The following is a 26,016-nucleotide window of genomic DNA, read 5'->3' as shown; positions in this document are numbered from 1 at the left end:
TTAAGTAAATTACTTTTGCAGTCTAGGAATACTAAATGTAAAAGCCTCAAGGCCTCAAACTTGGTTTGGTTTTTGTACACATACATCTTATTTACATCATCAGTGTGTCAGTTTGATTTATGATTTAGTTTATTTCTTAATGAGTTGGTAATTGTTTAGTTTCCCAGATCAGTTCACAACTACTGTCATTTTCAACATTGTTTTTAACCTTTATTAACATGGAATTAGTAGAAAGTACCAAGCTGTTGTTGTTGTTGTTGTTGTTGCTCTCTTTCTCTTTAAAAAAAAATTTTGTGGTTCTAGGATCCAGATCAAATGTTCTACTACCAATAGCCATAGCCATACCCAATGTTATGATTTAAAAGAAAAATGTATAAATAGCAAATCTCAAAGAAGTAAAATTAGTATACTGGAATAATGAAGCTTAATTAACAGTGTCTTAGAGATAAATCATTGGAGGTAGTAGTTCTTAATTTGATGACAGCTCTGGATTCCTTTAACCAATATGTAAAATTCATTTGGGTCTTGAAAACTTTGAAGTGACTGTTGGGGATTTGTTTTTGTAGAAGGGGAGAATAGGGTGCACAGGAGGCAAACATGCTGAGGTGTCAACTCACTAAATGTAGTCATGCAGCAGCAAGCATGTGTGGGGCCTCATGCTTAAACTAAACATGGTTGTTCTTTAACAGAACTTAGCGTAGTATCACTGTGATAAATCTAATTAGACATGTGTGCCATTCTTTAGGGGATTATATATTTCAGAGGTAAATACTCACATAAACGGTCACCTTTTAACTGCCTACATAGTAATGAGATGTCTACCTCAAATCTAAGCAAGATTTCCTGCCATGCTCTCTGCACACAAGAATCAGGTGGACATTTTTCTGTTTTGAAGACTCCAGATTCATTAGAGAAATAATTAGTTTAGTTCAGGATATGTAGTTATGTTACCCCATCAGATTTTTTTTCTTTTCTCCTCAATAGCCTATAGTGTTGCATCTCAGGAGTCTCCGAAGTTGCTCTATGCAGAGCAACCTCTAGACCTGATTCCTTCCCTCCGAAGAAGACATAATTGCTGCCTTTTCTGTTATCAAATGGCCTTTTCTTATAACCTTAAGTCAGAGCTTAATGGTCTGCACATTTTTATTATTATTTTTATGTCATTTGTTTTTAGCATGGAAGCAGAAATTCATTGTTATATCCAGTCATATGGATAATTTGAGCTAGCTACAGTATATAAAACTTCAGAGAACAAGACAGGATGAGGAGACCATAGAAGAAAGAGAAATGTACAATTCTGAAAAATGCATATCTTTTACTTCTGTTCATGAGTTACTAAATGGTTCCTTCTCTTGGCTGCTGTGTTTGCTTCATACTAATATGTCCTCTCTGTCTCTTGGCATGGTTTCTGCTCAAGGCTATTGTAAGTATGGCTTCCTATTCATTTCGATATACTTAGAAGTTTTTAAATTGTATACTTTATCTGATATTATAGACAGTAATATTGAAATTTTAATATCTCAGTAATATTGAGAGCATGACTCATGAAAAATGAATATGCTGATTACTTGCTTTACAAATATATGCTCTTTACAATGAAAATCCTTAAATTATATCAAAATCCTAATGTAGAAATGCTCTCCCTATTAGTTCATTTATATAATTTATTTTGATGCAAGCTTCCTTTTATAATCTAGTCTGCTCCAGTCACACATTTTGATAGTTTGGAAAGACAATGACCACAGAGTGATGGAAAGGGAGGCTGCGCCTAGGGCTTGGGGTCTCTGCCATACAGATAGAAATAAGTAAATGTGCTTCGGCTTAGCTTCTCAGTTGGACAGCGGTGCTCATAGTACCGTTGTGGGGTTTATAGCATGTGTGTAACAGGCTGTAGTGTGATGTCTGCCACATTGGCCTTGTATTAGTTATTTTACCATATAAATTGCAGCAATTCAAAACAACGTGTTAGGATCTAATCAAAACTTAATGTCAACAATTTTTAATATTTCTATTTCATCCTCTTAGCAAAGAGAACAAACAATAATTATTTAAAAATAAGTAACTATTAAAAGCTAGTAAGATTATTATCTTTCTGTGGGCTTTGAGGAAATAGTGGTAGAGGATTTGGTCTAATTACAATTGTTATACTGAGAAAGATGTGAATTTGAAATATCCCAAAGCTCTGTTACAACTGACGTGAATGAAATCAAGCATGTAATACACACCTGGAAGGAGGAGAGTCCTGAGTTAAGGCGAACTGGGCTGCAAACATGGTGAGCTCAGGCCTCTCCTGAATGGCAGGGAGTGAACAGACATGAGTGAATATATATGATGGTCGTCATTAAACAGGGCAACTAAAAATGAGGGACTTTTCCTTCTCCTTTTTGCTGTTATTAAGAAATTGAATAGTTTGTTTTATAAGCTTACATTAATTGGCTTTGAGTATCGTTTATCACATAATTTAAAAGTCCATTATTAATATAATTTTAACTTTCTGCTTTTCAGGAGACTTTTTAAAAAATACCAAGTCAAAACTCTCTCTCTCTGCCATCAAGTACATTACTTGTCATCAATTAAAATATGGCAGCAAACCTGAGACTTTATCATAGTGCAGGAATATTTGAGTCTCTATATCAGTAGCTTTTAAATTCATTCTCCTCTGTATAGAGACTTTATCTAGTTTCTGTGTATTTCTTACTGACTACTCTCACTGCTGGGCTATTCTGTTTTTTTTTTTATTGAAGAGGAAAAAATTGAGGCACATTGGGTTTTGAGCTCTTTGACCAAAGAAATTACTAAGAGCTTACTCCAAGTAATTTACTAGATAGTCTTTAATTTTTACAAAATAATTTGTTAGTTAAAATGCTAAATAATGAGCTAACTTTTTATTTTCCATTTTCAGTCAGTTCTTCTAAAAAAGAAGCTTGAAGAACATCTGTAAGTAGACAACTTGTTGAGGCTCTTCACATTACAGAACAAAAGCACTTTGTTGTGGGTACAGAGGATGTACAGGGGCATAAGTGTCCTTGAAGATACAGGAGGGTACCGCCTGTTGGTGGTGACTACAGGATTATTTCTACCCAAATTCCCATACATCAATTCGGTGACTCACACATGCAATCAAGAGACTGAGGCAGGAGAACTGTTCCTGTGTCAGTCCAACTTAGGCAACAGTGTGAGACTTCAGAACAAGATTTTAGGGCTGTTTTCTCAGTTGAAACTTTAGGACTTCCTCCTATCTTTGTTATAATATTCATATTATGGATATTCATATTATTCACATCCTTTTTTTTTTTTTTTGACAAGCCAGATAGTAATTATTTTAGGCTATATAAGTTCTGGCCTCTGTTGCAGCCACTCAGCTGTAAGTACAGCTGTAGACAATATTAGAGCTAGTAGTTAGATTGGTGCTGCAGTAGAACCTTACACACGGGAACAGGTTCCCTGCTTCCTTCCTTGCCCCCACAGACTACAGTTTGCCAGCCATACATTCATTTTTAAGTAAACTTTTTAAATACAGTTTTATTAGTCATTTGAGAATTTCCTACAATGTATTTTGATCATATTCACTCTACTACACTCCTTCCCCTAATACCTCCTCCCTGCCCAGCTTTATTTCATGGCTTTTAGATGACACTACATTGAAGCAAATGTCCTACGCCTCTGGCTCTTAAAAGTCTTTCCACTCTCCTCTTCCTCCGTGCTCCCAGAGCCTTAGATGTACAGATTGTGTTAGGTATTCCAACAAATAAACTTTTTAAAAATAGAATGTTTGTCAGTACCATATTTTTCAATTAAGCCTTTGAATTACAGTCATTTTAAGTAGGACTTTGTAACTTAAAAGATGAAATAAGAAATTTAAATATCACTTGACCCTCCTGAAGAAATCTTCAATAATTTTTCTCATGCCCAGTAACATCTTAATCTATCATTTTCCTGTAAAGTTACTTGCAAGTATTAAATATAGGAGGGTGTAGGAAGGGTATGAATTAGTAGTTGCTGATTAAGTTAGAATAGGCATTCTCCACACCAAAGAGATATGGTTGGCTTTTTTTCTACATTTGGAAAGATACTGTGTTTCTGAAAGTTTGATGTATGTTACCTAGTTTTTTAATATAGTGAATGAGATAGATTCCTAGCCACTGAGGTTTCTCAAACGTCTAATAATAGGCAGACTCTTACTGTACTAGAACAACCTGCTTTCCAGCCTTTGTAAGATTACCTAGAATGAGAACATGCTAAATCTTGTAATTTTTAATTGTCCATTCCTCTCTGACAAAAGCAGAATACTATGAGTCAGAAATCTACTCTTTAACCATTGTTGGGTGTTCAGTTGTGCACATGCTAAGAATCTTCATTAGACAGGATATTTAGTGAAGACAGAGCCTGTGTTAGTTTCTTGTGTTGCAAAACATTACCACAAATAAAGGGGCCAAGAGAACAGATTTATTTTCTCACAGTTATAGAGCCAACAAGATTCAAATCCAGTTGTTGTCAGATTAGTTCCCTTGCAGATGAAGAGCAGAGCCTGCCCCAGTCTACCTCCTAGTTCTGGTAGCTGTGGGCAGGCCTTGGTGTTCCATTGGTAGCCTCTGTTTTCACTTGACAGTCTTTCTGTAGAGTGCTTCCATCATCCACAAGATTTCTTCTGAGGTACTTGGTGAATGCCTGAAATCACTGGTAGTTCTGAACTCTACATTTTTTTAGTTCTTTCCTATAGATAAATACCTCTGAAACAATTATAACTGTCCTAAAACAGTTGTTCTAATAACCAACATGGTTACTAAATAACTAGTGGTGGATAACCTAGACAGTGGATATGCAGGACAGAGGGATCACTGACATGTAAGGGAGAGCATGGCAGGACACATGGAAGTTTACCATACAACTCCATACATCATGGAACTTAAAACATTCCTGCCTGGGGTTGTCTAATGGTTTGACATAAAATGGCCATAAGCAATTGGAACCATGAGAAGCAAAACCACAATTAAGGAAGAACATGGATCTTCCTATAAGGACAACAGTAGTTGAGTTCAGAGTGTGCCCTGGCCCAGTACAACCTCCTGTTTAATGTTAACTAAGAAGATCCAGTTCGAAGTAGTGTCACAATCACAGTATTAGAGATTAGAACGTACCTTTTGGAAGAATATTCAACTCACCACAGGACCTCTCAGTAGTCATGTACAGATTTAAAACTGTACTAGAGAACATTTTTAAGCATATCAAATTAGTTTTAAAAGTGAAATCAGTCAGTAATGAGAATTATTGCTAAGGTTGTTAAGCAATAATAATTCTCGTTGACTGCTGAGTATTGCTCAGTCAGCAGCCTCTTCAACTTGAAAACTGTGCATACTCTGTAATATAGCAGTTTTACTGTCTATGCCTGAGATTTCTAGAGATAACGCTGTCCACATATTAGAAAACCTTTAGAAGACATGTAGTCAGTAGTTAATACAGTAAGTAAAATGCTAGACAGAAGTAACATTGCTTAGTAAGATAAAGGCAGTAAACCATCTTGTAAGTCAGGAGAACATTTGATTGGGACATTGATTATCCCTAGCAAGAAGATAGATGTATGTTGTTTAAGGCTTTAGAAAGATTTTTTTTATTTTTAACCTATTGACTGCTCACTATGCTTAGTTATTTTATTCTTTAAGATTATTTATGTGTGTATACATATGTATGTATATAATTAGATTTATGTTATAAATGTTAGATAATATATTAATTAATTATATATATATCAGATAATTAGACATTGAAAAATAGTTTACTGAAAAAGAAAAAGATCCAGGCATGGCAATGCATGCCTTTCTTCCCAGCAGTTGGGAGGCAGAGGTAGTTGGATCTCTGACTCCAAGGCTGGCTTGATCTATGTAGTGAGTTACAGGTCAACCAGAGTTACACAATGAGACATTTTCTCTTTTAAAAAGGCAGGAAGGAATTTATTATAGTATTATGCTTTGAAAAACATTAGAAATAGATATAACAAAAAGTTCAGTTATATTTTTATGTCTTATACATATTATATAATGCCACACTGAATAAGTTAGAAGATGGATTATATATCACATTATTCAACTTTAACATGAGAAAAAGCTTATTGTTTATTATTTTTTTATATTGTAACATAACATTTATTAGTAATTTATATAAGTTCCTAAACACATAGGTTGGTGAATATTTATCTTCATATATAGATAACTTAGGTGAACATTTAACAGAATTGATCATTCTTCCTCACAGTTGATTTGACTACATCTCTGTATTAGCCACAGTACTAATCTTTATCACTTTTTGTTAGTTTTTGAAGCTGGATTTGTCATAAACAGAACCTGACTTCTTTTGTTCTGCATTATCTTGTGAAGTCTGTTCAAGTTGTATATATCTGTGTCTGTAATGTTCTTTCTGTTAAATCTATGTTTTTAGCAATTTACCTTTGACAACAAAGTTTGCATTGAAAAGCTTTTCAGAGGTTGAAATTTAATTTTTACAATATCCTTATTTTTAAAACATGAAGATTCTCGTGTATGTTTTATGTAGAAGAAATTGTTGTTTCAAACCAAAAGAACTGGGTTTTGCCTTTTTAAAAAAGCTTTAGTCTGTTTATCTGTTTTCAAAAAAACTTGTGTGCAATGCAAGTCTATTTTAAATATAATAAATTTTTAGTTCAAAATGAAAAAAGAATACAAAAACAAGGGTTAAGCATGTAGTCAAAGGCATAGAACTTGTGTAGCATGTATGAGAACTAAGTTGGAGAGAGAAGCGGATGCAAAAACAGGAGTGAGTGTTGATATAGTCACGTATTTTGTTGCAGAGAGAAGCTGCATGAAGCCAACAATGAATTACAGAAAAAGAGAGCCATTATTGAAGATCTGGAGCCAAGATTTAACAACAGCTGTGAGCTTTCCCTACTTGCATCATTGACCTTACACTGTTGTAGAGATGATGAGCCTATGTTACTTGTTTCTTTTAAATAGGTCTTTTAGCTATTCCAGCCACTTAGAATTCCCTGAAGGAGCTAGAGAGGATGACTTAGTAGTTAAGAGCACTTGCTACTCTTCCAAAAGATAAGAGTTTGATTGCCAGATCCTACATTGGGTGACTCACAACCCCTGTAACTCAAACCTCAGGGAATCCAACACCCTCTTCTGGCTTCTATGATACCGCACACATCTGACATATATTCTCACAAGCACATACTCATGTGCTTAAGAAAAAAATATAAAAGACAGTTTATTAAAAAAGAAATTGTCAGGTTTTGGAAAGATGGCTCAGAGCTAAGAGCTCTTGCTGTCCTTGTAGGAGACCAAAGTTTGGTTCCCAGTACCCCTATCAGGTGGTTCACAAGTACCTATAACTTTAGCTTCCGAGGATCCAATTCCTCTAGCCCTGTGGACACCTGCACTCAAGTGCACATACTCCCCCACAGAGATGGATACACACACATATAAAATAATACTAAAAAAATTTAAGAATTTGCCTATTTCTTAAAGTACTAAATTTATGAATTCTTTACCCGTGGATTATAATGGATATTATATGAAGCTAAATACTTTCAAGGTAATTGTGATAAGTTAGCCCTAGACATATACTTTTTTTGGTATTTATAACTGTAATTAGCTTAACTTTATTTTATGAAAGTGAAGTGTCAGACTTCATTTTAAGACTTCAGACTTCATTTGTGAAAGTGAAATGTCAGACTTCATTTTAAGCAAATTACACATAGGAGCAGGTAGCCATTTTAAGAATACAGTGCAGTAGAATGAATACATTGTCATGTGGCCTCCCCACTACCCATCTGTAAATCATTGCATCCGTTCACCGGGAACTGCTTCTGCCTCTGCTCACCTTTTGTCACCCACTACTTTACCCTCTGTCTCTGAGCTTAACTATTTAGGAAACTCACCCATGGAGAATTGGATTTGTACTTTCCTGCCTGGCTTATTTCACTTATCATTAAGTCTCTATGGCATGTATCAGAATTAGACTTAAAAAGATTGTATTATGTGAATATATTGTTTATTCATTCATCCATCAATAGATACTTTTTACTTTATGTAGTTTAATACTGTTTTACTTACTTATTAAAGAAGATTTTAGTAAAATAAAAATATGGATTATTTTTTAAAGAGAAAATTATATATGAAAATAGACCAAACACTCTCTGAACTATTATTTATTAATAAATACCTTTAAATTTAATGTTATTAAATTTTAATTTTTATGGTCATCTTTTATGGGCAGCCTTAAGAATTGAAGAATTGCAAGAAGCTTTACGGAAGAAAGAAGAAGAAATGAAGCAAATGGAAGAACGCTATAAAAAATATTTAGAGAAAGCCAAAAGTGTGAGTATGAACTTGTAACTAGCTTACTGTTCTTTCCAGCGATGTTGTCCTCTAGCCTGGAAGTACAGTATCCATATAACATTATGTTCTTACAGAGAAAATAATCAAAGAAGTCTTCTAAGCAGATAAAGATCCTGAGCAGGAAATAGTGATCAAATCAGGTTCCTCCACAAATTAATTAGCAAGAAGAAAATGTACCTTACATAAAAGTAAGCAACAGCACCACTGTAGCAGTAATTAGAGTTAACAACACATGAAAGAAGAAACCAAAGCTTAATGACGTATATATATGAACAGACAAGAACAAACAGGAATGAGATACAAGAATCAACTTACTCATTCTACCATGTGGGTTCCAGAAGCCTCAGGCTTGGCAGCAAGCACTTTTACCGACTAGCCATCTCACTTGCCCAAGAACAGAGTATAATGAATGACATACATGCATGAAAATACCATGGTTTAAAAAAAAAAAAAAAAAAAAAAAAAAAAAGGCTTTAAGAGGTTGAGATGTCTCAGAAGTTAAGAGAACTTGCTGCTTGTACAGAGGACCAGGTTCAGCTCCAAGCACCCACATGGCAGATCACAACCTTCAGGGGCTTCAGGGGCCATTGTGGCTCCCATGGGCACCAGACATGTAGGTGATGCACGTGCATACATGCTAGAGAAACACCCATGCTCATATAAACAAATCTTTATTTCTACAAAAATTTAAGGGGATAGAGAAATGGGTCAACGGTTTAGAGCACTTGTTACTGCAGAGGACCTGGTTCATTTCCCATCACCAATGTGGTAACTCCAATTCCCAGACATCTACTTTTGACATCCATGGTTACATAGTACATATAAGCACATGGTCCATAGTCATATATACTGGGAATCGAACCCCTCAAAATAAATAAATCTTTTTTTAAAACTTTAATAAAAGGGATATTAATGTATAATGAATGCTACAGCCAAGATTTGATGCTTCCTGATGAATATCACTTCATGAATGATAAACCTGAATCAAAATGTCTTCTAGATCTTTCTTCATACTAAGTGGGGGAAAACATGAAGCTATTAGAACAAGTTAACTAATGCTTTTGAGAGGGCTAGAGAGATGGCTGTAGTCCCATTGGATCCTATCCCCTCTTCTGATGTGCCTACATACATGTAAACAAAATACCCAGATGCGTATGAAACAAATAACTCTTTTTAAAAGTAAATAAGTTCCTATCAGATAATGCAGAATTGGGGATGGTATTATGAGAGCTGGGCAGATGGCTCAGTGACTAGATTGTTTGATGCTTAAGCATCAGGACCTTGTTTCTGATCCCCAGCAATTACGTAAAACTGGGCGTCGTGGCACACATGTGTAACCCCAGCTTTGAAAGGTATTAGGGAATCCTGCTTACCAGGTAGACTGCATCAATCTTTGAGTCCAAAATTCAGGACAAAGAATCAGTTATAAGAGACACCTTGGCCAAGTGATTCCAGTTACTTCATAAGACCAAAGCAGGAGGGTTGAAAGTTCAAAGTCAGCCTGAACAATTTATTAAGACCATGTCTCAAGATAAAAGATATAAAGAGATCTAGAGATATGTGCCTCATAGGTAGAATGCTTTCCTAGCATGCACAAGGCTGTAGGTGACGACCCTAATCCCTCCACCTATAAAAGTGGGAAATGTAGACATAGACTAAATACTGGCCATTTTACAGCATTGATATTTTCTTATAAGTCATAATCTTATTATGATAATGAAGTAGAAAGCTTAAAGGATGTGCACACTGAAGTACACAAGGGTTATGTGTCATTGGGACTGTGAATTATTTCTAACAAATAAGAGAGTGTTGGGGGAGAACATATATGACAAAGTACCAATTGGTAAATCCAAGTAAAAAAATAAATGGATTTAAACTATTTGAGGGTCTGTCTGTTTGATCATTTTAATAATAAAACTATTGGTGAAGAACAAAATGACCTCTCTTCCAGAAAATCTGTAATGAGTCAGGTAGAATTGCATCCCATGTTCATGCAGACCAAAATTTACCCTTGTGTGTCTTTCTGATTATGTGTCCAGAGCCAGCTGCAATAAAACAGAAAAGAACTATGAATAGGCTCTCTTTAGCAGTGCCCAGTAATCCAGAATTGGCTCTTCTGTCTGTGTCACTGGAAATTTGCAATGATTTTATTTCATATATTTACATTCTTAGGTGTCCTTGATAGCTTTTGAGTATTATTTTTCTTTTCTGCTTTGTTTGATTGGGGTAGGGGTGCTAGGAATTAATAACAGAGCTTCATGCATGCTATGGTAGTGATATCTATAGCTATCTGCACATTTTAACCATTTGATTCCCTGACCTCTAGCCCAGTACTGGGGATTGGACCTAGGGCTCCATGGGTATTAGGAATGCACTATACCACTGGGCTGTATCCTCTGCCTCAGTTTCACTTTTAAGACTGCTTTCTTAGATGCTAGATTCTTAAAGTTTGAGGGAGTTTGTTTCTGTTTTAATTTGTAGGTTCTGTGTGTGAACATATATGTATGCTTCGTTTTTCTTCTATTTTGCAGGTTATCCGTACATTAGACCCTAAACAGAATCAAGGAGCAGCACCAGAAATACAAGCTCTTAAAAACCAACTGCAGGAGCGAGACCGCCTCTTTCACTCATTAGAGGTCGGTTTACACTGTGCCATACAATACTGCCTTGCTGTAGTGTATGATTGTCTTCTTTGGTTTAGACCATTAATTGTAAATTTTTTATATTGAACTCATTTGATTCTTTACATGTGGTTGTACTTCAGAAAGAATATGAGAAAACGAAGAGTCAAAGAGACATGGAGGAGAAATACATTGTTAGTGCCTGGTACAATATGGTAAGAGAAAGTATTTCAAAATACAATGCAATGTTTGGTGACTGTGTCATGATATTGCTTGTACAGTAGAAATAATTCTACCAACAGAATCTGAAAGTAATTTCTCTCATAATGTGTACTAACAAAGCCTCAATGTTGACCTTAAAACTGAAAAGCACCATACGCAGGCTAAGTCATTGTGAAAGCATCATTCCCAGAGGCTAGAAGACACTAGGTTAGTTTTAGTCCTTGGAACCATTTGTTGTAGGGAAAGCAGACATGGTAATATCTAAACAGATGCAGCAATTTTTGCTTTGTAAGATGACACTTACTTTACAGATAGTTTAACTGTCTCGTGGGATTTGGAAATGTCCAGTTTCAGACTTTGACCTCTGAAGGTTTTGAAATGGAATATTCCAGTACATAAGCAAAGAAACTAAGTGTATGTAAGGGAAGGCAATAATTGTTTGTCCACTGATGCACAGCTGTGAATTACACAGGATGAGGCACCTTCTCTGTCTGTTGAGTAGGGGGTGCTATGGAACCCTGTGGAAGCTGGGTGAACCAGAACTGAACACAAGCTCTAGGCTTGCTTTACCCACAGGGCCCTCTCCACAGCCCAAATTTTGAAACAGGAAATTAGGTGTTCTTTCAGTTTTCCCCTTTTGTCTAAAGTATTACTTTTATTTTAGTGTTACTACCATCTCTTAAAGGTTGATTCTCCAATCTTAAAATGTGATTTGTTCTTTACTAAATATATGTTTCATAACATGTTGTGTCTACAGTACACCAGTGTGTTAACCAGAGTTTAAGATTTTACTGCAATTTTTCTTTTAAGAAGGAAATAACTTTGAATGAGAATATTATTAACAAATATAACTTTCATAAAAATTAAATATAAAAGTAGAGAATATAAATCCCATTAAGGGATTTCTCTGGGCATTAACCCTACCCCCACTATTCTGTCTTTGAAGCTTGGTGTTCCCAGTCTCACCACCCTGTATCTCAGTCCCTGTCAGCAATTTCATATCCCTGGCTCGTTTTATGGCTTCCCATAGTGCTCACACATTGCCTCTTATGGAACCAGATTTATTTATTCTGTGACATGGAATTGAAGGAGTGAAGGGATAATTCCAAGTAGACACATGCAAGTTGTGCTCACAGAAGGTAACCAATAGGAGCAGCTTGCTTATATGCAGAAAGTTTTGCATCTCAGACAACTTAAATAGGAATCAAGATGGTAGTGAATGCTGGGGCAAGGTATTAGGTTTCTCAACAAATAGCTTTGTGTGGGCTGCTGACATGTTAACAGTATGTGAAAAGTGTCACTCAGTGGCGGAACCCTAGTTAACAGTATGTGAAAAGTGTCACTCAGTGGCGGAACCCTAGAACACAACACAAAAGCCTAGGTTCCCCAATTAGTCAGTTGCTTGAAAAATTAGATTTTTTTTAATTAAAATGTAATTTCATTATATGTAGGAGATTTCAGCCACTTTTATTCAAACCTTCAAATGTTTTTGTTAACTTAAAGTTGAATTAAAAAATATATTCTAGGAGTTGGCAAGATGACTTAGTAGGTAATTGTGCTTGCTACACAAGCCTGGCCTGAATTCAATCCTTAGAACATAGGTAAAGGTGCAAGGGGAGAGCTGAGACCCGATATGGCAACACAAGACAGTAATACCAGATGAGGGCCGCCAGGACAACCTAGTCTCAAGCTGGCTGAACTAAATAGTAATCCACTGCCTTAAAGAAAACAAAACAAACCCAGAGAAGAAACAGATTCAATAATTTCCCATTGAGGAAAATGTGTTGTGTTCTTAAGTACATATGAAAGACTGAAGTTATATTCAGAATGCAAAGCTATGGCCAGTGGTATTTTAGAAGCTAGTAGTAATGGGAAGGTGGATTTTCTAGTCCCGTGTTTTCCATGCATTGTTTCTTCATGGTTAGCCTCCACTTTTCTGCATCAGCTTACCTGTATCAAGTTATTGGTATGATTGACCAGCAATCTCAGTTTCTCTTGCTAGGTTAGTTTATTGTCTTATTAGAAGAATCCTACAACTGGCTCATTCCCAGTCTCCTTGTAGTCTTCTGACTTTAGTAAGGCAGTACTCATGTCACTCACTGTTTTTCTAAAGCTCGACAGTGCCCTACAGGTTCCTCCCTCCCATCTACTGCAGCCCAACGACTTTGCCCCTCTTCAAAGACAGTAGGTGATCTTTGTGCTTTCAATGGGAGGTCCCTTATTGTCCTGCCCTCTGTTGTGGGTTGTCAGAAACTTGTTTTAGTTTGAGAATACAAGTCTGCCCTGAAGTGAAGAAAAAAACGGCATTGTGGTATGTATAGTACCTACCTAGTATGGTTTGCCATTGCAAGAAACAAGTGCATTTGTGGTTTTCCTTTCTGATGAGTTCTGTGATTTCCACAGTTTGAATGAATCAGCTGCTACTAATCGATTGCATTTTTCTTGAAAATCACTATTTGATTTGAAAAGAATGCTTGGTAACATATTCTAAAAATCGTTCTCCATTATATGTTGTTTTGATTGTTTTAAATTAACAAAATTAATTCTTAATTTTTCCAAAGGAAGATTTGTACTTAATTATTGGAATGAAAAGGGTTTCATAAATTTTTAAGCCATAATAAGTAGAATTAATTTTCCTGGTAAATTATACTTTGCTATTCATTGTAGTAAAAATTCTGCATGGTGGCAATTATTTTTGTAGAATATTTTCCATGTTTTCACCAATCACTTTTGTTTTTCTTCTAATGTTTCAGGGAATGACTCTACATAAAAAGGCGGCTGAAGACAGACTAGCTAGCACAGGTTCAGGGCAGTCATTTCTGGCTAGGCAAAGACAAGCAACCAGCACAAGAAGATCCTACCCAGGCCATGTCCAGCCAGCCACAGCAAGGTAGAAAGGTCTTGCCACTAGGAATTTTTAAAAAGTATACTTCTGTTACATATAACAACATTTCAGGAAATTCAGCCAGCTTGTTTTATTTCTCTCCTGTGTTAATATTTAGTGTTTCTCACATGAGGCTTTCTCTCTCTCTTGTATCTTTTAGTTACTTTGTCCTTTACTTTATGGTCTTTTCAGTTCCTTTTAATGTGCCAAAAATTTGTAAATGTACAATTAAAAGTGTTGTATAATAGTGTAATACTTTTTCTTTGTATGAAAATGTCTTCTTCCCCATTTGTGTGGGCTTTGTAAAGAATCGGATTTTCTGCCAATAATTGATACACAATTTATATTCTTTATCGTGCCTACCGTGTTACCATACTTTATAAGAATGTCTTTGTTTAAAGGGAATTAATCTTTTTATGGTGTATTAATCTGTGTTTTCAATTGTTTTCCAAATGCACTTCAGATAACTTAAATATATACTGTACTATATGAAGTGGTATCAAATGCACTTTTTGCAAAGACGAATACATTGGCAGAGGTGCTAGTCAGACCTGTGGCACCTGGCAGGATCCCTCAGAGGGGAGAAATTAAACTTATTATAAGGTTTAAGTTCTTATATGAAATTTCATTCTTTCCTGCTATATTGTTTGCTGGCAGAAGTGAAATTGGTCAAGATATTTGGTTAGAAATTACAGAGGATAAGAATTTGGCAGGATTTTTTTTTCCTTCCTTTGGAATATCTTAGTAGCTACGAGTCAGATTCTAGCCATGCACTTTTAATTGCTCTCCACATGTGAAAGATTTATTTTCATATAGGTAGCCTTATCTTTGGGGCAGTTCTTTGACTATGCCTCATATGTTTTATATATTCTGTGAGCCTTTCCCTTTCTTAATTAATCTTGGATAGCTAACATCTTAATGTGATTCATTAACATCAGTATATGACTCTCTGTACGTAATGTTATGGCAGAGCTCTTTATAGTTTTTCTTAACTCTACCTACAAGTCCAAGAAGTGGTAACAGGACAGATTTTCTTGGGTATTTGGTTGCTCAAAGTGCGTATGTTGTATGCCACATTTATTTACATAGGTGAATGTCTGCTAAGCAATCATGTGAAGTACTTTGTCTATATAAGGAATTATATAATTTTAAACTATCACTTATTTGAAAATGATCTACCTTTTGTCTTTTTCTATATTGATTTGTGAATTTGATCCCAAATTATATTGAAGGTTTCCTCCAGCCTTTTTCTTGTTCCATACCACATTTTTTAAAGAAAAAAAAATCTGAAATTAGGTCAGAGAGGGCTATTTTGTTTGTTTTTTAGGTAAATCATCTAAGTGGAAGATGTTATTTGTGGAATTGTTGTTTGTAAGTTCTGGTGTCATTTAGTTCTCTATAAAAGACAAATAATTTAACTCAACTTTAATGTGATTAAGAATTTTCAGAAACCATATTCAAGTGCTTCACTTTAACTCCCTCTTTTTTAAGAAAATTGACCTAGAAATTCATCCTGCATGTTGTGTCTTACTTTTGTAGACAGAGTCTTTATGTAACCCAGGCTGCCATGAACACATGATCCTCTTGGGTTGTAGGCATGAACCAACATTCTAAGTTCTTAGAATTTTTTTTCTTCATAAAAAGGTATCAGACTTAGAGAAAGGACACTACTAATCACTAATCACGAAGCATTTCTTTAAAATAAAAATAAACCTAAAAACACCCTCACAGCAAATGTACAAGTACACGGTGAGGCATCTGCCTGGGAAGACCAAAGCAGCAGGCACCGGGGATAGCAGAGAGCACTGTTAGCACCTGTACTCTGGGGTTTCAGGCCGGCAGACCTGGTAGTTGAGGGCTCCTTTTTTTTTTTTTTTGTTGTTTTTGTTTTTGTTTTTGTTTTTGTTTTTGTTTCAAGACAATCCAGCTATATTAATACTATCCAGACCTGCCTCAAATCCTTTGACTCAAAACCATCCTCCTGCCTCTGCCTCCCAAGAGGCTGAGATTATGGTATGTGCCACCATGTCCACACGGTAGATCAAGTTTAAAAATAAAAGAATAAAACTTGGGGTCAGCACAATGGCTCAGCTGGAAGAGTAGTACTTGCCGCCACACCTGACTGCCTGAGCTCAATTCCTGGGGCCCAGCTGATGAGGGAACAAGCAACTCCCCAATAAGTATGTTTTAAAAGGTTTAAAATAGTTCTCACTCCACCGTTAGTTCACAGAATATCTGAGATTCAACCATTTGTACATCAAATTAGTTTATGATTCCTACTCCAGCAAGATTATTGGTTGATGGGAAATGATACCTGTAAAGCGAATGTGAATACAAGAGACTCCTGAAGCTGCTCTTCAACTTTTGGAAATGCCTTGCGCTTTCGGAAGGAAGGTTAGCTTCTGCTCTTCTTTCAGCATCTGTTGTGTGGTAATTTCAGTGTTTGTAGCCTTCACTGTTGTTTGCTCTGTCTTTAATGTTTGGTGGAATTCCTTCAGTAAATTGGAGAAATATCACTCATGATATTTCAGAATAAAATAAAACATGCTTTCATAAGAAACAGCATCTGAATATACTTTAGGCATTATAAAGCCAAGAAAAAAAACTTAGCTACGGCAGGGGCACCTTTCCCACTGTGTGGCTTAAGTCAGGATTTAGGGGACTGTAGTTTCTCTGTCAGAGATCTGATTATACTTGGTCTCTGTAAAAGTTAAGAGGTTGGTGATGGTGGGCTGTACCTTCACAGGCTTCTTTACTTTCCTAAAGCCTTCTATGCTTGTTCATGTATCTTGTCCTGGCATGAGCAAGAGGATGAGGACGCTGTCATTGTGTCAGGCAGGAGCTGTCACCAGCATCTGAATATTTTCTGTACCTTCCAACCAGTGTTTACCCAGAAAAAAAAAAAAGTAAAGCAAACTACTAAAAAAAAAAAAAAATGACCATTTATGTTCCATAATAGACACTTAAGATTAATAAGAAAACAATCCAGTAGATGTATTCGTTCCTTGCATCTGAAATGAAAATAACTAATACACTTGTACATATTTTTAAATATTTTTTTAAAAACTGTGCCAGGAGAGTTGGCTCAGCATTTAAGAGCATTTATTGTACTTCCAAGGAACCCAGCTACAGTTCTTGACATGGATACTCATAACCAACCATCTATAACTCCATTTCCAGGGAATCTGATACCAACTTCTGACCTCCACAGGTACCAGACACACAAGTGGCATACATACATGCATGCAGGCAAAACATTCATACATATAAAACAAATCTATAAAAAGAAAGTTTAAACTGGGTCATACTTTTATTTTGGCTAATTACTTAACAGTAATAAAAATGAATTTTGAGTCTGTAAATAAATGGTCCATATTCCAAATTTAATCAAGATTGAATTATTTCTGTTATCTTGGTAAGATCAGCTTAATGCAATGATTGAATTATGATGAGGATAACATTGTCCAGTTCTCAGGAAGGTGCATGGTTAATGTAATTAGAGCTCAGCTGCAGAATCAAGCTAGCTTGTCAGTTAGAGCCACCAGTCCTGATTTCACTGTTGGCACAGATCCATGCTGTACAACTACATGCACGTGAGGGCTTACATCTGAGACAAGGCAGGCGCCCTCTGTGAGCAATTTATTTACTTTTTCAATAGCAGTTCACTTAGTCTTGTTAAGTAAAGGTAAACTATTTGTGAAGCTAGGATGGAGCTCACCTGGCATAATAATACTTGCTTTAATGTCTCCTGCTTTCACATAAGCATTGATCTGTTGTTCTCACAATAACCACATTTGAAGCCTTAATTTTTTTTATTTTAGCATGAGTTATTTAATCAAAACATAAATCTTAAAATATCTTCCTTACTCTCCACATTTAATATTCATTGTTTTCAGATCTTGTAGTTCATGAATGTTGTAATTATGCCCAATTTGGAAATGTGGCACCTGTCTGAACATCTATAATCCTTACCTCATAAAAATTAAACTAGTCTGTATTCACTTGATTTAAAAACATAATTTGACCACACAGTGAGAGGGAAATATTTAGCATCATTTTTTTTGCTAAGGTGGAATCACATAGCTATCTTATATGGAACTTGTGTCCTCTTGCAAGAGCAGCTAGCTAAGCCATCTTTCCAGATGGAAGTATTAGCAATTTTTATCCTCATATAATAAAGAAATGATTTTTTCTCCTCTATAGATACCCATCAACCTGATTCAGCTTTGTTTAACAGTGAAACCTATGTGATATCTAGGGTCATCCCAGATCTTAGGAGCCTGAGGCTGGAAAAATGCAAGTTGGAAGCTAGCCTGGACTATACAGTGAGACCTTGTTTCAGCACTCAGGAGACAGAGGCAGGAGACCTCTCTGAGTTCAAGGCCAGCCTGGTCTACACAGGGAGACCCTGTCTCAACAAAACAAAGCAAAACAAAACAACAAAAAAAAGTGTATACCAAACAAAATAGAATGGGAAGTAAGGCCTATTATCTAGAATACTCTACATCCAGTCCCCAGTACTGATGAGTGAACTGATGAATGGTGGGTGGATGGATGAGTGGATGGATGGATGGATAGATAGATAGATAGATAGATAGATGGATGAATGAAGTAAGTAAGATATCTGAATCTACAACAATTATTTAATCATGTTCTCTTTTCCTTTTCATGACTTAAAGGGCTTTTATTTTAATCTAATAAAAGTATCCTCATTAACTACAGTCCTGTCACAATTAAAAGTGACTCAACCCTTTTGTTTGGTTGGTTAGTTGGTTTAGTTTGGTTTTTTGTTTGTTTGTTTGTTTGTTTGTTTCTTGTCAACCCAATTTTATTACATTTAGAAAGAGGTTTCAGAACTTACTCTTTTAAACTGATATGAATAGCCTTTGTTTTTGACAAGAAGAAGGCTATTCTCAATACATTCAATGTATCTTACACAATATTTTACTTTTTTATAATGAATATTTAAGTGATAGATGTTTTTCATTGAATGTTTGTCCAATTTTAACACAATAATGTTTTAAGTTTTTAATGCATATGCTACAGTTCCCAAAAGTCTATATGATAATTTTCCAGTGACTAACTTGCTTACTAATAACAGCCAATTTCCAACCCTCTCGGTCACTTCACATTGTCATTCTTGTGGTTAGTGTCATGTATATAAAATGAAAGACAACACAAATGTAATGGCATTTCTTGCTTGTAAGTCATTAATCATGTCATTGGATGTGTGTTCTGATTGTTTTAAAACACCTTTTCATCAGTCTTAATTTATATTATGAACGGGAAACTATGAATTTTATATTTAATGGATTTTAAATATGAATCTATGTGGATTCTTCCAGTTACACTAAAGTAATAGAGGGACATTGGTTTAAGAAATGAGAGGCCTGAACCTAATTATGGATTGTATATGAAGTTTGGAAATCATGTCAGGGTTCATAAATATATATATGACATATATATTTATGTTATATAAATCTTGCATATGTATGCATATATATTTCTGTATTTTTATGTATATGTATATATATACATGCATATTTAGAACTAGACATACTAAGATTGCTTTAATGTCTCATTTCAGTGTTTTTCTGTTTTCTTACAGATTTAGTAATGTACTATAAGGTTAACTCTGAATGTAGTATGTAAGTGAGGATAGAAATTTAACAAAGTAATAGATCACTACTAAGACATTCATTTTAGAGAGTACAGTGGATATTGGAATAAAAAGTAGCCTAATTAACAAATATTTAGGCCAAGAGAAGTATGCAAACAGTATCTTAATTGATGTCCCTTAAATTTTAGTCAACAAAATACTGTTGTTACTACACATTTACCTGATAAAATATAAAAGACCAAAACTAATTTCTAATTGTCTGTAGGTGAGTATTAACTAAGCATATAATCTATATGTTAGTGGAAGGGAAAATATTTTTTATAACTATTAAGCTACTTTATACTATTATAACTATTATTACTACTTAGTCTAATAGTTGAGGAATTTAGGATATTAAAGAAACTTTGATTTGATGAGATGAGAAGAAATTTATGATGACTGAAATTATCACCAACTTCCCAAAAGGTATCTGCATCACACTTTTGTAGTTTACAAACTGTTGTTTTAATATTATTTCCCCCTAATAGTATGTTGTACCTCCACAAAATATCTGTAAATGAAGACAAAAATGGACTTTCAAAAGTAAGCCTTTATGTATTTAATTCCTTCCATTATTACAAGCTTACAAGCAGGTGTTTATGTCTGAAATTGGAGGCACCCATTATCTCAAAATTCCCCTCCCATAAAGTGGGAATTATTAAAACCCAAATTATATCTATTTCAAACTTAAAGGAATTAAATACCGTGAGAAGAACGAGTGAGTAAAAGACAGATCCCAAGGCATGCTTAGAGCACTGCACACACCCACAAGATGTCTGCTCAGAGTCATTGAGAGAGCTCTGAACTGACAGCAAACTGCAGTTCTTCATGTGTGCGGGAACCTGTGGACAGGGATCATCGTATGTCCTTTCTATAGTCTGTTTTATTAGAGACAGGCATCTTAATGTTACCTCTATCATCAGTATAGGTTGTTTATACTGCTCTACAAAATCTCCAGCACTTTACTAATACTGCATAATGCGTCCTTTCCTCTTCAGCACTACTAGGTGTTTCCAGTTGGCACTTCAGTGTCATGAGTCAAAGTCTGGAAATACGCTCATAACTGGGCTTGCTCCTGGTCATACTAGAAAGTCTACTTTGTAACAATGCTGTGAAGCCAACTTTTGGGTTTTGTGCAGGAAATTGAGCCTAGGGCCTTGTGCACTCCAGGCCAGGGCAAGTGCTCTACCACTGAGCTCCATGCCCAGCACACCAAGGGAAAACACACTTGAAAACTACGTTCTCATGAAAAAGAAAAAATACTAAACACTTTTCTATTTAATGAGATTTTTCTTTCCCTTTGAAGTGTTGTCTCCTAAAATAAAAACTTATTGACTGTCCCTAACTTGTTTTTTTCCACTATTGCAAACCCCAAAGAGAGACATTCGGGTAATTAAGCAATCAGATCATCTAAAACTGGAGGAAAGGTGACTTAGAAAGGAAGGTGGAGACGCCAGGTGTTTCAGAACAGTAGTTATACTGTGAGAGGTTTTTTGGTTTTGTTTTTTGTTTTTAACCTTGACTTTTTCTTATATTTATCTTGCAAGGGTTCCATCTTGTGCTGGTAGTGACTTTTTAGACCCAGAATTTCCCCATTTGCAACATGAAAGTGCCAGTCATGTTAGAGACCACACCCACTGGTGCTTGTTTAAGGAGTTAACTCAGGATTACTGCCAGAGAATGGGGAAATCGGCTCATAAAAACACTTACTTTTGGTTTGGTTTTGTTTTTTAAAAGATATACGTGTTTTAATCATGTAAAAGGTTTGTGTGTTTTGGGCCAAGGAGCCCAGCTCCAGTTGCAGAACACATGACTAAGTTGCCCAAGACTCCACCTGGCTCCAGTCCAGAGTCAGAGTCTGCTCACTCAGTGAAGTTTACTTAAGTCAATCACATGCAGGGAAGCAACATTGAACAAAGACCTTGTTCTCCTTTCCAGAGTTAAAACTTAGAAAACCAGGATGGTGGCACACACCCATAATCCCAGCACCAGGCTCAGGCACCAGGATCGCCAGTTTGAAGTCAGATGAGGCAACAGAAAATGCAAATCCAGTCTGTCTCAAAACTGAAACAAAAGTTGCAGGAGTACAAAACAATATACAGTGGCTTGGACATATTCGATATAAATGTTCAGTGAATAAGTTTCTAAGTGTCCTAACTTCTAGCTTCTTGTTAATCTACTTAGCGTGGATTATAGGCCAAGTGAATACCTCCTGCCTGCTGTGTATGGCAGTTTTAATTCAAAGGTAGCTGATGCCTGTCATTCCAGCACTTGAAAGGCTGAGCTAAGAGGACTCCCACAAGGCTAGGCCATTCAGGGCTCCACTTAGCACTCTGATCACGTCTCAGTTGTTCAGTACTCATGCGTGTGTTCAGTGGACAGCATGGACATAGGGCATTCCTTCAGTGCAGAAAACTATGCCAGAAAGGGAAAGAAAATACAAGTCAGCTGGCTAGCAGTGGCTAAAGCGTTTAGCCACTTATAAACATTTTCTTGCTTATAAAACTTTTGTACCAATATTTTGGCCTTGGAAAAATCAAAGCCCCATATTGTGAGTTTTTTTCTAATACACTCTTCCCAACATAAATTGTCAATGCTTTATCAATGGATATAATTAAATCACTTTACAAATCATTTCATAATATTTTCAGTCATTTCTCACTTTCATATTTTTTAAATTGATTATATGAGTTGTCATCCAGGAGAAACTGCTAATAAATATTTAACTTATTCTCAAATAAAAATAGTAAGCATCATAGCCCTGTATTATTTAAATCTGTTTATATCTTGTGAAAGTCACTGTTTCTGCCCTATAAGCTTTAGATCCATATTTGGCTCTCTTCTACTGCAACAGTACAGTTAGGGCCAGGTAACTAGGTCGTTTGTTCCCAAGCTCTTACTTACTTTGATGAGTCCGGTCCATTTTTTCTGGACACAGCAGACATTTGCTATTACAGAATATGATTAACTGATGAAAACATTGGAAGTATGAACTGGGTTTCCTTCACTATACTGAAGAATTTTATTTAACTTAAAGGATTATGATGAAATTTTCAAATCAAACTAAGGACGTCTTTTTAATGTGTCTGGTTGTGTTGGTTTGGTTTGGTTTGGTTTTTGCTTTTCTGGAGTTTTGCAGTATTAGAGATCCAACCTAAGGCCTTGCATACTAGAATACTTTAATAATCTTTTTTTTTTTTTTTTTTTGAGATGATCTCACTTTGTATCCTCCACTGGCCTAGAACGTACTAAGACCCTCCTACCTCTGCCTCCTGAGTACCAGAGTTAAAGGTGTGCTTCACCACTCTCAGCTCCGGTTGTAATTCTTTTGAGTTAGACTGAGCTTAGTGAAGCCTTTCCTGCCCAGAAGTGACATGCTTTCTCTCTCAACGTTCATGATCAGGCAATACCGTCAGTTTTCAAACAAGTTATGAGATTATTACTGTAGTTCAAGTATAGATGAGCAAATGATATGTATGAGTTCATTTTATTCTTTTCTTGGTAGCCTAATTGAATATGTATTCTACAAAGACTCATTGGTTATGGATAATTTCAGTATGCTCTAAGTAAGTAACATTTTATTATAAATGTAGGAAATGACTGTACACAGATGCCAATCAGTAACCTGGTACTTAACTTTCATAACAATTTACTTTGGTTTTTTTTTCATAGATTTAGTTACTTATAATTCAGATGTACTAAAATACTATTGTCATCCCTAATTTTGGCATTTATGGATTCTGTAATTCATAATAATTTGTACTGTGAAGAATAACTTCCGGGTATTTTGCAGTTCTCATTGTTAGATTGCATTTATAACATCCTTTTGTTATGTAAGATATTCTCACTCTGGTAGACGACTGAATTGATAGTTTTGAGGTTTTATTCCTTGTCATCGTAATCTAGAAACGATGTCCACTTCAGGCTCTGTATTCTTCACCTCAACTCATATTTAACAAAACGATACGTAATGGTGTTCAAGCATTTCCCTCCTGTTTACCAAGTTTGCCAGTCTTGAGTCTGGTGAGTTTTCCTACTGTTTTGCTGAGGAAAATGACTTGTTAGAAACTTCAGTTAAAAATGTAAGTAAAGTCACAAAAACAAACTTGTGAGAAACCATCAGAAGGTAGGGTTTTTTGTTGGGGTTTTTTTTTTTTTAATCCTACGTTTCCTTTTGGTTTATTTTGATTTTATGACTGCCAATTTGTTATATATGAGTGTTTATATATGCATATAATATATGTATATGAAAAAGTTAAGATTTGGTCAAACTATATTTTCCCATTCAAGTACAAAAAAATGTTTTCAAGGCTGCAAAAAGTGTACAGTTGTTAAACAAGTTGTAAATAAAGACTTGTATAAAAAATCCAGCATAGACCTTGTTTTTTCTGCTCTTTTCTATGACTGACATTTAACAGTTGTCTGAGTTTTACACTTGATTTTGCACTTGCTGCTGCTAGGTAGATAGACATTAACGGTCTTGGAAGCCATTGATGATGGACCCTCCTTCATAATCAGCCTCCCATCTCCAGTCAACACTCAAGAAAGGGAATCTTCACACGTAACACCTTTCTTAACGATTTTTAAAATGAAAGTAGGAAAGAGGAAGCTTAAGGGAAAACTATTTTCTCCTCCTCAGAAGAAGAATGAGGTCTGAGTTCTGACCTTAAGTGGAAGCATGACATTCTAATCTACCCCTAAAATTGTGATAATTTCCCCTCCTTTAAGAGCTAATCCAAACTGGGTGTGGTGCTGCATGCCTTTAGTCCCAGCACTCTGGAGGCAGAGGCAGGTGGATCTCTGTAAGTTTAAGGCCAGCCTGGAATACATAGTTTCAGGACAACCAGGGCTGTATAGTGAGTTCCTTTCTCAACAAACAAAGAGTTTATCCAAGTAGCTTTTCAGTCACTTGGCCACAAGACCACCCTGCCTAGGTATGCTGATGCACCTGAAAACATATTAAGTCAATGTAAAGAATAACATCCCCTTAGTGAAATAGTACACTTAAGAGTTTCATTCCGAAGATTGTCCCTCAGAACATTGCTCACAGATCTTCACTGCCTGTGTTCTAACTCAAAACATTTTCCTTTTCCTCTGGTCTCTATCCAGATACTGGCCAACGCCCTAAGTATTCTTGCCCTGACCCTCTAAATACTTCCTGCAGACATCCACTGCTGAGCCTGCTTGCTTTTTCAGACCTAGCCCAAGAGACATGACTTTCTTCCTCTTAACCCCACCTTCCTCGCAGTAGTTGCTAAGATTCACAGCTTGCCTGCCCTGTTGCTTCTCTTTCAGACTTACAAAATGGTCCTCAACCTTTGGACCCTTAAAATTCTTTTATCAACAAAACTAAAAACACTCGAAAGGAAACACATAGTCCCTAGTCAAACTTAACTTGTGCTGTGTCTGTCAGAAAAATGCAGATGAGGGAGCTGGAGAAGTGGTGTGGTGGCTAAGAGCATGTAGTGCTCCTGGGGAAGACCTGAGTTTGCTTCCCAGTACCCATGTCAGGTAATAACCACTCCAGCTCCAGGGGAATCCCCTGCCTAGGCTTCTGCTAGCACCTGCACTCATATGCACATACCACACATAAATGCATAATTAAAAGTTAATAATTAAAAAGAAAACGTTCTTTTTCAAAACTGCAGATGAGACAGGGTTTATTACAAGAGAATCAAAGCAATCAATAGCCGAAGGCACTACTATAAAGAAAACCTTAGAAAGCAGATGATGGCAAAGAATGTAGATAATTGTGCAAACCTATAGTTAAGTGGGCTAGTAGTCGTTTCTGAAGTCTCTCTAACAGCTTTTCATGTGGATTAACTCATAAGGGAAGGGGTATAAGTAATCATTGAGTCATGTTAGATTGTTGTGTCTCAACCCAGGACAGGAAACAGAACTCCGATTTTATTCAGTTGGCCCAAAACAACAGTTCTGGAGCTGTTTTTTATTTTATTGATATCTCCATCAATAAAATGCTTGCCACACAAGTATGAAGTCTTGAAATTGAAAGCCCCAGGGTGGTGACATACTTATAATCCCAGTGCCAGGGAGGTAGAGACAGCTCACTTCAGCCTAATCTGTGGGTTCCAGGCCAGTGAGAGACTTTTTCAAAAACAAAGTGGTCCCTGAGAAACAACAACCAAAGTTTTCCTTGGTCTTATGCACACACATGCTCACATATGCACAGAAGTCATGTAGCTTGTAAATTAAATGTTTAAAAAAATCTGTAAAAGCAGGCATGATTTATCAGGAAAA

At 35.9% G+C, this 26,016-nt stretch overlaps 1 protein-coding gene across 1 annotated transcript in view; it reads left to right on the top strand.

The window, feature by feature from the left end:
* Hook3 (hook microtubule tethering protein 3) overlaps window positions 1–24,128 on the top strand; it is an 84,650-nt gene extending 60,522 nt beyond the window's left edge. Inside the window, exons 17-22 of the mRNA XM_034519866.2 lie at window positions 2,903–2,937; window positions 6,821–6,903; window positions 8,251–8,351; window positions 10,904–11,008; window positions 11,137–11,208; window positions 13,969–24,128. Of these exons, the coding sequence (XP_034375757.1) occupies window positions 2,903–2,937; window positions 6,821–6,903; window positions 8,251–8,351; window positions 10,904–11,008; window positions 11,137–11,208; window positions 13,969–14,109 (537 nt within the window). The 3' untranslated portion in view covers window positions 14,110–24,128. The remainder of the gene's footprint in view (window positions 1–2,902; window positions 2,938–6,820; window positions 6,904–8,250; window positions 8,352–10,903; window positions 11,009–11,136; window positions 11,209–13,968) is intronic.
* Window positions 24,129–26,016: the final 1,888 nt, after the last annotated feature.

Source organism: Arvicanthis niloticus, chromosome 16 (assembly GCF_011762505.2).
Source record: "Arvicanthis niloticus isolate mArvNil1 chromosome 16, mArvNil1.pat.X, whole genome shotgun sequence".
In the NCBI taxonomy this organism is placed as follows: domain Eukaryota; kingdom Metazoa; phylum Chordata; class Mammalia; order Rodentia; family Muridae; genus Arvicanthis; species Arvicanthis niloticus.
The sequence above is the reverse complement of the archived record's forward strand: the minus strand, read 5'-3'. Positions and strand labels throughout refer to the sequence as shown.